Genomic DNA, 12,373 nt, shown 5'->3' on the forward strand with positions numbered 1-12,373 from the left:
GTGGACACTGAAGGAATTGGGTAGGGATGTACCCACAGGGGAAGTACCTGAAATCAACCACACGACAGACCTCTTCCTTATTAGTACCTTGTTTTACTGATGTTGGAGTCAAAATACTGGGCTGGGTCCAGCACTGATGTTGGGTGCACTTGCTCTGTAGGAAATTTACCTTCCTTTCTCTGTAATTATTTCACAGCAGAAACAGTGAGACACCTATAACAGACAATTTTGAATAAGTGATGCTCACACCCTGTGAATACTTAAGATTCATAACTTCGTAGCTTTGTAACATCAAAGGCCTTTTCACTAATACTAGGAGTCAATTCTCTTATAATTACATGGGGTTTATGTTTGACGTATGACCTACTTGTCCACAACCATTTAGCCAACAATAGGTACATTAGTTTGTGAATTAATTGGAAATGAAACCCACCATATGGATTACTTATTCTTCTTCCTTAAAAAAAAAAGGAAACACGACAACAAAACACCAAACCACCACACTCAGAACAGCATAGAGGACAGTATAGTCCACCTTAGAATACTTCAATAAATTCATGCTTTGTAAAAAAACCCAAAACATCTCAGTTGAAATATTAACTCTGAAAATAATCTGTTTACTATTGTCTGCTGTATTTTTTCCCACAAAATCTAACCTTACTCTCTCTTCTTGTTTGGTACTCTTCTGCTTGGTTTTGATAACTCCAAGGACTAAGCAGACTTCAATATGATCACGCCTTTGATAATAAATTGCTAAAAAAGTAAAGCAGGCTAAATTTTCCTTTTTGTTTGAAGATATGTAGATCATGTTTTCAAACAACTCTTTGCAACCACAGAAGGTCTTGTGACTTCATAAAAAGTAAACATTTTTAATATTGTGGAAAAACTCTCAGGAAAGTTTCTTTCCTTGGTGTCCTTGAATACTGAATATCAACTTTTTACATACTGTGAGGCAGCATCCTGAATGAAGTGTGCAGTGGTGACAGTGTTCATAAGGTAAGGGAAAGTCACCCAGGTGTGTCAGGGTGGACTTACAGTCTCTTGATAAAAGATTTCATGAGAGGCACTACAAAACATCACCCTAGAGCAGCAGCTGCCTGTGCTGAGAGCCTGTTTCCTACAAGCACAATGTGGCAGCATTCAAGAGCTGGGTGCACATGAATCGGGAGGAATTCAGGCAGACTTGTAAAGCTGCAAGGGTGGAGAGGGTTTTCTTTCACAAGGCAGGGGGTGAGTAGTGATGCATGACCTGCCACGGGACACAGTCCCCAGTGCTGGGGAGCCTGCCCCTGTTTCAGCAGAGGCATCTCCTCAGACTGAACTCTGCAGTCATGATGGGTTGACCCCAGCCAGCTGTTAGCTCAGGGGTAGAATCAGAAGTGCAAAAGCAAGAAAAATCGTGCGTTAAGACAGTGATGTTTTAGTAGACGAGGGAAAGAAGAACAAACAAACCCTGCAATCATACAGACAATCACTCACCACCTTCGACATAGAAGACTGCTGATGTTCAGTCAGTCTCTGAGCAATGGTCATTTGGAAAGACTGCGCTCCGAGTTTTTCCTGCCAAGAGTGATGTTACATGCCATGGAACACCACTTTGGTCGATTCAAGTAGGCTGTATGTCCTCTCCCCCTGCCCCAGACTCTTCCTCAACTCCAGACTACTTGCTGGGTGGTACAGAGTGGTTCACTGCAAAGGTATTGACAGTGAGCAAACACTGTTCAGCAACAGCTAAAACAGCAGTTTCATCATTATTATCAACCCTGTTTGGCCACGAATCCTGAGTATACACCCCCAGGCATAGACCACAGTTGCTGTTAATCACCCTGATTTCAAGATTTCGTTCCCTTTCCTGAAGAGGAAGCAACCTTCGGTACATATCCCTGCACTTCTTGTCTTCCCATTCACTTTTATTGTTTTTGCTTGCTTTAGGATTTCTTCCTTTTCTTTTTTCCTTACAGTTTATTTCTGCACATTCTTCTCCTCTATATTATTAAGATTTCTCCCCTAATTTCAGGATTTGTATTGCAGCAAATCTAGCAAGTTTTGGTCCTTTTCACTGCCACTCATTTCATCTTGCTCCATTTGGTGGTATTCACTCCATTTCTCAATTTTCTCAGTTTTTGCTCTTGCACTGTTTTGGATCATATCTCCTTTCCAGAGCATTTGTTCAACTTTGTTCTCTGATTTCAAGATTTCGTTCCCTTTCCTGAAAGGAAAGTCTTCCTTTCAGGAAAGGGAACGAAATCTTGCGATTTCAATGAGGAATAATTGGGCAAGCTTCGGTGCATATCCCTGCACTTCTTGTCTTCCCATTCACTTTTATTGTTTTTGCTTGCTTTTGGATTTCTTCCATTTTTTTTCCTTATATTTCAGTTCTGCAAATTCTTTTCTTCTATTTTATTAAAATTCTTTTCTTCTATTTTATTTAAATTTCTTCCCTAAATTCAGGATTTGAATTGAGCAATTCTGGCAAGTTTTGGTCTTTTTCACTGCCCCTCATTTCATCTCGCTCCACTTGCTGTTAATCAATCCATTTCCAAATTTTCTCAGTTTTTGCTCTTGCACTGTTTTGGATCATATCTCCTTTCCAGAGCGTCTGTTCGACTTTGTTCTCTGATTTCAAGATTTCGTTCCCTTTCCTGAAGAGAAAGTCTTCCTTTCAGGAAAGGGAACGAAATCTTGCGATTTCAATGAGGAATAATTGGGCAAGCTTCGGTGCATATCCCTGCACTTCTTGTCTTCCCATTCACTTTTATTGTTTTTGCTTGCTTTAGGATTTCTTCCTCTTTTTTTTTTTTCTTACAGTTTATTTCTGCAAATTCTTCTCCTCTATATTATTAAGATTTCTCCCCTAATTTCAGGATTTGTATTGCAGCAAATCTAGCAAGTTTTGGTCCTTTTCACTGCCACTCATTACATCTTGCTCCATTTGGTGGTATTCACTCCATTTCTCAATTTTCTCAGTTTTTGCTCTTGCACTGTTTTGGATCATATCTCCTTTCCAGAGCATTTGTTCAACTTTGTTCTCTGATTTCAAGATTTCTTTCCCTTTCCTGAAAGGAAAGTCTTCCTTTCAGGAAAGGGAACGAAATCTTGCGATTTCAATGAGGAATAATTGGGCAAGCTTCGGTGCATATCCCTGCACTTCTTGTCTTCCCATTCACTTTTATTGTTTTTGCTTGCTTTAGGATTTCTTCCTTTTCTTTTTTCCTTACAGTTTATTTCTGCACATTCTTCTCCTCTATATTATTAAGATTTCTCCCCTAATTTCAGGATTTGTATTGCAGCAAATCTAGCAAGTTTTGGTCCTTTTCACTGCCACTCATTTCATCTTGCTCCATTTGGTGGTATTCACTCCATTTCTCAATTTTCTCAGTTTTTGCTCTTGCACTGTTTTGGATCATATCTCCTTTCCAGAGCATTTGTTCAACTTTGTTCTCTGATTTCAAGATTTCGTTCCCTTTCCTGAAAGGAAGACTTTCCTTTCAGGAAAGGGAACGAAATCTTGCGATTTCAATGAGGAATAATTGGGCAAGCTTTGGTGCATATCCCTGCACTTCTTGTCTTCCCATTCACTTTTATTGTTTTTGCTTGCTTTTGGATTTCTTCCTCTTTTTTTTTTTTTTCTTACAGTTTATTTCTGCAAATTCTTCTCCTCTATATTATTAAGATTTCTCCCCTAATTTCAGGATTTGTATTGCAGCAAATCTAGCAAGTTTTGGTCCTTTTCACTGCCACTCATTTCATCTTGCTCCATTTGGTGGTATTCACTCCATTTCTCAATTTTCTCAGTTTTTGCTCTTGCACTGTTTTGGATCATATCTCCTTTCCAGAGCATTTGTTCAACTTTGTTCTCTGATTTCAAGATTTCGTTCCCTTTCCTGAAAGGAAAGTTTTCCTTTCAGGAAAGGGAACGAAATCTTGCGATTTCAATGAGGAATAATTGGGCAAGCTTTGGTGCATATCCCTGCACTTCTTGTCTTCCCATTCACTTTTATTGTTTTTGCTTGCTTTTGGATTTCTTCCTCTTTTTTTTTTTTTTCTTACAGTTTATTTCTGCAAATTCTTCTCCTCTATATTATTAAGATTTCTCCCCTAATTTCAGGATTTGTATTGCAGCAAATCTAGCAAGTTTTGGTCCTTTTCACTGCCACTCATTTCATCTTGCTCCATTTGGTGGTATTCACTCCATTTCTCAATTTTCTCAGTTTTTGCTCTTGCACTGTTTTGGATCATATCTCCTTTCCAGAGCGTTTGTTCAACTTTGTTCTCTGATTTCAAGATTTCGTTCCCTTTCCTGAAAGGAAAGTCTTCCTTTCAGGAAAGGGAACGAAATCTTGCGATTTCAATGAGGAATAATTGGGCAAGCTTCGGTGCATATCCCTGCACTTCTTGTCTTCCCATTCACTTTTATTGTTTTTGCTTGCTTTTGGATTTCTTCCATTTTTTTTCCTTATATTTCAGTTCTGCAAATTCTTTTCTTCTATTTTATTAAAATTCTTTTCTTCTATTTTATTTAAATTTCTTCCCTAAATTCAGGATTTGTATTGCAGCAAATCTAGCAAGTTTTGGTCCTTTTCACTGCCACTCATTACATCTTGCTCCATTTGGTGGTATTCACTCCATTTCTCAATTTTCTCAGTTTCTGCTCTTGCACTGTTTTGGATCATATCTCCTTTCCAGAGCATTTGTTCAACTTTGTTCTCTGATTTCAAGATTTCGTTCCCTTTCCTGAAAGGAAAGTCTTCCTTTCAGGAAAGGGAACGAAATCTTGCGATTTCAATGAGGAATAATTGGGCAAGCTTCGGTGCATATCCCTGCACTTCTTGTCTTCCCATTCACTTTTATTGTTTTTGCTTGCTTTAGGATTTCTTCCATTTTTTTCCCTTACATTTCAGTTCTGCAAATTCTTTTCTTCTATTTTATTAAAATTCTTTTCTTCTATTTTATTTAAATTTCTTCCCTAAATTCAGGATTTGAATTGAGCAATTCTGGCAAGTTTTGGTCTTTTTCGCTGCCCCTCATTTCATCTCGCTCCACTTGCTGTTAATCAATCCATTTCCAAATTTTCTCAGTTTTTGCTCTTGCACTGTTTTGGATCATATCTCCTTTCCAGAGCATTTGTTCAACTTTGTTCTCTGATTTCAAGATTTCGTTCCCTTTCCTGAAAGGAAAGTCTTCCTTTCAGGAAAGGGAACGAAATCTTGCGATTTCAATGAGGAGTAATTGGGCAAGCTTCGGTGGATATCCCTGCACTTCTTGTCTTCCCATTCACTTTTATTGTTTTTGCTTGCTTTAGGATTTCTTCCTCTTTTTTTTTCCTTACAGTTTATTTCTGCACATTCTTCTCCTCTATATTATTAAGATTTCTCCCCTAATTTCAGGATTTGTATTGCAGCAAATCTAGCAAGTTTTGGTCCTTTTCACTGCCACTCATTTCATCTTGCTCCATTTGGTGGTATTCACTCCATTTCTCAATTTTCTCAGTTTTTGCTCTTGCACTGTTTTGGATCATATCTCCTTTCCAGAGCATTTGTTCAACTTTGTTCTCTGATTTCAAGATTTCGTTCCCTTTCCTGAAAGGAAAGTCTTCCTTTCAGGAAAGGGAACGAAATCTTGCGATTTCAATGAGGAATAATTGGGCAAGCTTCGGTGCATATCCCTGCACTTCTTGTCTTCCCATTCACTTTTATTGTTTTTGCTTGCTTTTGGATTTCTTCCTTTTTTTTTATTTTTCCCTTACATTTCATTTCTGCAACTTCTTCTCTTCTGTTTTATTTAATTACTTTCCTAATTTCAGGATTTGTATTGCAGCAAATCTAGCAAGTTTTGGTCTTTTTCGCTCCCCCTCATTTCATCACGCTCCATATTTCATCTCACTCCATTTGTTATAAATCACTGCATTTCCAAATTTTCTCGGTTTTTGCTCTTGCATTGTTTTTGATCATAACTCCTTTCCAGAGCGTTTCGGGCTCCTCCCGGCGGTGGTGTGGCAGGAAAGCAGATGACAGCCCGATATTGACACAGAAGAGACTGGGCATAAGAAAACGCCGAGTAGACCAGCTGGTTGTGTACACTTTGACCCTGGGGCTCGGGACCCGATTGGACTCATCCCTGGGCGCCCAGGCCTGACTCTGCCGGCAGCAGCGGCCATCCCTGGGGGAGCAACACACCCCGGGACACCTTTCCGCTACTGCCCGCGGGGCACCGCCGGAGCCGAGCTGCTGGACCCTGGTGGATCGCAGCAACCCCATGCAGTGCTACGGGCTTGGGGAGGAGTGACTTGAGAGCTGTTCGGCGGAAAAGGATTTGGGGGGCTGGCTGACAGTCCATATGAGCGAGCGATGTGCCCAGGTGGCAAAGAACGCCAGTGGCATCTTGGCCTGTATCAGCAATAGCGTGGCCAGCAGGACCAGGGCAGGGATAGTCCCTCTGTACTTCGCAATGGTGAGGCCGCATCTCCAGTGCTGTGATCTCAGTTTGAAAAGACTATTGATGTTCTGGAGTGCATCCAGAGAAGGGCAACAAGGCTCTCGAAGGGCCTAGAAAACATGTCCTACAAGGAATGGCTGAGGGAGCTCGGGTTGTTCAGTCTTGAGGACAGTCGAGGGGACCTCATTGCTCTCTACAACTGCCTGAAAGGAGGTTTTGGGGGCCGGTTTCTTCTGCCATGCCTACTGTGACAGCACTAGCGGGAATGGCCCTAAACGGAGACAGGAGACGTTCAGATGAGACATTAGAGAAATATTTTTCACCGTTAGGGTAGTCAAGGGCTGGAATAGATTTACCAGGGAAGTGGTGGAATCGCCATCCCTGGAGGAGTCCAAGAGGCGTCTCAATGTAGCGCTGGGTGATGTGATTTAGGGGTTACAGTGCCGGGCGGACGGCTGGCCGGGATGATCGGAAGGCTCCCTTCAGCCTTGCTGAATCTGTGATTGTCACTCCAGGATTCCACGCAGGCGGCGCTGTGACGGGCCGGCGGTCGGCGGGGCCGCGCCTGCGCCGGCGGGAGAGCGGCCGCTTCCTGCGCGGCTCCCGGCGCTGCTGAGCGCCGGCATGGCGGGAGCGTTCCTGATGGAGATCAGGCGGGGGACGCAGAGCGCGCTGCTGGTTCTCCGGTAGTGCGGGGGCGCTGCCGCCCGCCGCCGTGCGGGGCAGCCGGGGGGCGCGGCGGGTCTGGTTTTCGGCGTCCTTAGCCTTCAGCGGGGGGACCGGGTTGTGTGCGGGCGCCTCCCCCTGCCTGTTCGGCTCGGCACAGCCCGGGCTACTGTGCAAATAAATTTTTCCTGAGAACGGTGGACCGTTTCGGCTGCTCCTCGTTCACCGCGTGGATCCCGGAGCGCGACTGGAGCTGCGGGAGGGCTACGGGCCGGCCTGCGTGAAGCAGCAGCGCGCCCCGACAGCTCCTTCCCGAGGCATACTCGTTGCTTTTCCTCCGCAGCGCGGCGGCGGAGCTCCCCAGCGCGCCGGTGGAAGTGTCGGTGTGCGCGGATTCCCTGGAAGTGAGGAGCGGCGGGAGCTGCGATGCGGCAGCGCTGCCGGCAGGGGTCAGGCTGGCGCCGTCCTCGTGCCGCGGCCTCCGGCGCCTGCGCGGGGACGGGCTGCACCTGCGCGTGCGCCTGCGCTGCCCGCCGCCCGCCGCCGGTGAGGGCGGGGCGGGGTTGCCACGAAACGGGGCGGGGTGAACTGCGACCTGACCGGGTTTCAGTGGGAGGGGCTGTGAGGTGTAAATTCTGTAGAGCAAACACCTTCTGGAGCTGTCAGTTTTAGAAATTGGAAGTGATGTAATGAAAGGGAAACGCGGTGTGTTTGGGATTTGCCCCAGTTTCCGCCCCTCCTACCGCTGCCCTATAGTGCTTCTACGTATTTGGTTTTTTTTTTTTTTTTTTTTTTTCTCTTCTGTGTTTGATAGCTGAAAATCTTAGAATCATAAAATGCTAAGGAGTTGGAACGGACTTTAGAAGTCATCTAGTCGCAAGTCCCCACTGCCACTGGCAGGGGTATGCTCCACTAGACCAGGTTGCTCAAGGACTTTCCCCAGCCAGGCTTTGAACATTGCCAGGGTTGGGGCATCCTCAGCCTCCCTGGGCAGCCTGTGCCAGTGTCTCACCACTCGCAGTAAAGAACTTTTAATATTTAACCTAAACTTTTTTCCATTTGTACCCATTCTCCCTGCGCTATCAGTAATGCAGTAATCTGATTCATCCAGGCAATTAGACTGCGCTTGTCCATCCCTGACCACTTACTCATAAAGGATTATAGGTTTGTGTTGGGTTTCAGAGGTTAATATCACAGATCACATCTGCAAAGTTACCTTCTTTATTTCCATGATGCTAATTCAGGTCCGGGATGTGTTTGCAATAAATAGAAAGCATGGTAGTACAGCTGTTGCTTGCTTTCGTCCTGGCATCTAAGCCCAGTATGTTTAGATTCATTTCATACAATGTGACACAGAAAGGTAAATTAAATAACACAAAAATGCCATTCTGAGCTTTTAAAGTAGAAAAGGACGATGAAATATGTAATATACAGTTATGACTTCAGCACCAGAGACGCATTGGAATACTCCGTTGGTATGCTGAGATTGCATCTGTACATTAATCTGTAATTATGCATGTGCTTTGACAACTCAATTATACTAAAATTATTTAATGTGTCCTATTAACAAGACATGTTTCAAAAAACCAGTGATGAAGTTTTAAAAATCAACCTTGCAAAGTCTTGCTAGTGAAAAATAAGTATGTGAACCAGGTGGTGATCAGCATATATATTGGATAGTCTTAGTTACCCTTTGATGTTTTATATTTATGCAAAATAGTTGAAATTCTGGAACATTTAAAAGTACTTTTCTCTTGTGGTTGAATCCTAAATTTCAAATATTGAATGTCAGTGCTGAGAGTAAATTTGATTCTTAAATGTAAGAAAGTGAGTGATGCAAAGCATATTCATATGTAGAACTAGGCTTACAGTTTTACTTTTCTTCAACTTAATGTTATCAGATAATTTGGGGAGGCTTTTATAACTTGTTTCTTTACTTTCGAGAAGTTGTTTGATCTGCCTTGTGTGAGACCATTTTTGCTTTCCTGTCCTGCAGAGGCCGTTGCTCACTATCTTTTCCAGGAGTGGTTCCACAATGGTTGATTTTTTATCTGCCTGAAAGTGTAAAACTCGTGTCTGCCCGTGCTCCCCATCCTAACTATTTGTGTTACTAATTGGTGTGTCGCCTCATATTGCAGATACAGTGATTATCAGAAATATCATTGCAGAAGAGTAGCCTTGAATTTGAATTTTTATAATATCCACAATTATATCAATATATCAACTCCCCTTCTGAAGAGGATTTGCATCTTGAAAATAATTATTCACATGTACAGTTCCTACTCAGTAATATGGGGCATGAGGTAGAGATAGGAAGTTTTTTCCTAAATCTAAATACTTGTTTCTAGAGGTAAAAATTTAGGGTTGTGTTTTAAATGTCAGCATTTTGCTTTGTCTATTAGATTTATCCTTTTTGGTTTGAGGTATTTGGCAGAAATTTTTTTGTACAAGTGAAAATTTTATGCAGTTTTGAAGATTAATGTATTTTTTTTCCATCTATAGATGTGGTTTTTACTTTGAGGGAAAGCCTGAAACCCAAGAAGAATTACATCTTCTACTGTCAGTCCTGTGGTGACATCATAGTAAAAGACCGGTGAGTACTGCAGTGTCTTCTATTTATAGCCATTGTGATTGGTATTCATGTTATTTTGTGTATTTAGAGAGAGCTTAAATGTATTTGTTTTGAAACTGGTAGACAAGAACACATTTGAAGCACTACAGATGACAAAAAGCAAAATTACCTTGTTTTTAAGTTTTTAGCTGCTTATTCAGTTACTCCTTGATTTCTTTCTTCCTCTGTACATCAGGTATCCTTTTCAGTTCTTTTCTGTCTCTTACAAATTTCCTTCAGTCATCATGCTGTAATTACAGAGTGTCTGCTCAGAATGGGGATATTGACCACAGCTTGCTTTTATCTTTTAAGCAAGAGCTGCCTCCACATAGTTCTGGGATGCTGAATTTGGAGACACAGAAACTGTATCTTAGCTGTGTGACTCGGCCTTATCTCTGTTCCTTACAAAGCCTGCAGAGTAAATGAGAATTTTAAGGTACTGTATTGTCTAGCTCTTCTGATGAACAATTTTGACAGCTTCAGCTGAACATATAAGAATTGTTAGAGGTGCACTTACAGCCCTTTATGATTTGTGTGGCTCCTAATACTCAAAACAATAATACAAATATGTTTCATTCTCTAAATTTCTGTTACTTGTCATAGGTATGTATTTATGGCTAGCTGAATGTAACTGAATGAGGATTTCTTAACTTTCCCCTCTGAAATATCTCATCAGAAAGTCTAGTAATAACTCTTATTTTGATACATTTGTAAACTTCTAATTTCTAGTCAGTACTATTTGCTTTCAAAACATATTGCATTTTTATATTCATATATCTAAATGAGAATTTTTTCTGAATTTCAGCACATCAAATTCATAGGCATGTAGTTTAAATCTTTTGGTTCTGTGTCCTGGAATGTGACACAAGCAGAATTTTTGAGAAAGAAAAAAGAATGCATGTCCGTGGCTTTTGACTTGTCATTTCTCCTTGAATGTTGCCACTAAAAAAACATAAGACAAGAGTAGAAGAGTGGAGCTGCCTGTGAATGCAACACATTTTGTTCCAGCATTTCCAAAAGGAAGAAAGTAGCATAGTCAGAACTTCCAGCTGCAGAATTCATGTGATTCTCTCTCCAGGAAGGGTTAAGTATGACAGTGACAGCAGAGGTGGAAGGTTTGAACGGAAATTGCAGAACTGTGTGAAAGAGAGCATATATTAAAGTCTGAATTACTAGGAGAGGGTCTGTAATTAGGAAAACCTGAGCTCTAGAAAATCATGCCTTTAAGAAAAAATTGAAATAAATGGGATTTTATTTAAATAAGGTTGTGGAGAAGGTTTTATTTAAATAAGGTTGTGGATTCTTCCAATATCTAGGAAGTTGCTGCAAATAAGGTGGCAGTAATCTTCAGTTCAAGCAAGAGGAATCTAGGTTAAAATGCAAAAAACCCAAAAACCAAACAAAAAAAACCCCAAACCCAAACTAACAAATCACCCCAAACCTATTCTAAAGCTTATTTTTTTACTGGTCGAGATTGCATAGGAAGCCTTCCTTTCAAAGGTTTGATTAAGAAATGTACTAGGAATGGTTTAAATGTAAGTAATCCTTCCTTGGTGCACAAAAATTGACTCTATACATTTTCTGAAATCCTCTGCCTCGCTCTGTTTCCTTCCATAAATCTGATAACTCTTCTGAGTTACGGTTATGCTCTTTCATTCTCTTCCATTGCCATCACATTACCTACATTGGAGGAAATTACTAGATTTTTTTTCTTCCATGGTGCAAGAGCTGCAAAGAATTAGGGATACTTTGTTTTCTCTTTCTCTCCTTCCAATTGGGCTAAGCATAGCTCATATATAAAATAATTCTTTAAGACTTTATTTCTGTCATGAAGAAATTCTTAAAGGCTTGTGGTGTGTGGATGCCAGGTGCCCACCAAAGCCGCTCTGTCTATCTGCTCATCAGCTGGACAGGAGGGACAAAATGTAACAGAAGTCCTGCCAGCAAACCTGTTCCAGTGTGGGCTTCTCTCTCTCCCTCCACGGGTCCACAGATTCTGCCAGACTTCCCATGAGGTCACAGCCTCTTCTGTGCATCTGTCTGCTCTGGTGTGGGGCCCTCCATGGCGGACATCCATCTACTCCACCATGGATCTTCATGGGCTGCAGCCAGACAGCCTGCTTCGCCATTATCTTCCCCATGGGCTGCAGGAAAAACTGCTCCAATGCCTGGAGCACCTTCTCCTCTCCTTCTTCACTGTCCTTGATGTCTGCAGAGCAGTTGCTCTCAGGTTTTCGTACTCCTCTGACTGCAAGATGGGTTTTTTCCTGCTTTCTTAAATATGTTTTCAGAGAGGCACTACCGCTGCTGATGGCCTTATCCTTGGGCAGTGGTGGGTCTGTCTTGGAGCTGGCTGGCATTGGCTCTATCAGACATGGGGGAAGCTTCTGACAGCTGCTCACATAATCTATTCTACTAAAACCTTGCCATGCAAATTATATACAGGGGAGTGGTTACAGCACCCCGCCTGCTAGAGTTCAAGAAGCATCTGGACATGGTATGAACCTTCAGGCTGTCCTGTGCAGGGCCCAAAGTTGGATGCAATGATCCTTGTGAGTTCTTTCCAACTCAGGATGTTCTATGATTCTATCATAATGATTGGTACTGCACAAATATTCCACTGAAAAACTCATACAGGGGAAATCTAATTACACTTTGCCT

General features: G+C 42.0%; 1 protein-coding gene across 6 annotated transcripts in view; it reads left to right on the forward strand.

Annotated features, from left to right (window-relative positions):
- The first annotated feature begins 7,043 nt into the window (after positions 1 to 7,043).
- Positions 7,044 to 12,373, forward strand: part of UBE3D (ubiquitin protein ligase E3D) — a 79,007-nt gene continuing 73,677 nt past the window's right edge. For 5 of the 6 annotated variants that reach the window (XR_005699947.1, XM_040058839.2, XM_040058841.1 and 2 more), the window contains exons 1-3: positions 7,044 to 7,121; positions 7,445 to 7,647; positions 9,604 to 9,694. Coding sequence is in view for 5 of the 6 variants with exons in the window: in XM_040058839.2 (XP_039914773.1) it covers positions 7,060 to 7,121; positions 7,445 to 7,647; positions 9,604 to 9,694 (356 nt within the window). In the remaining variant the exon portion in view is untranslated. Of the gene's footprint in view, positions 7,122 to 7,444; positions 7,648 to 9,603; positions 9,695 to 10,024; positions 10,149 to 12,373 lie in introns of those variants that run through there. The other variant, XM_058419821.1, reaches the window with a different exon arrangement.

The sequence above is a fragment of the Hirundo rustica genome, chromosome 3 (assembly GCF_015227805.2).
Source record: "Hirundo rustica isolate bHirRus1 chromosome 3, bHirRus1.pri.v3, whole genome shotgun sequence".
In the NCBI taxonomy this organism is placed as follows: Eukaryota; Metazoa; Chordata; class Aves; order Passeriformes; family Hirundinidae; genus Hirundo; species Hirundo rustica.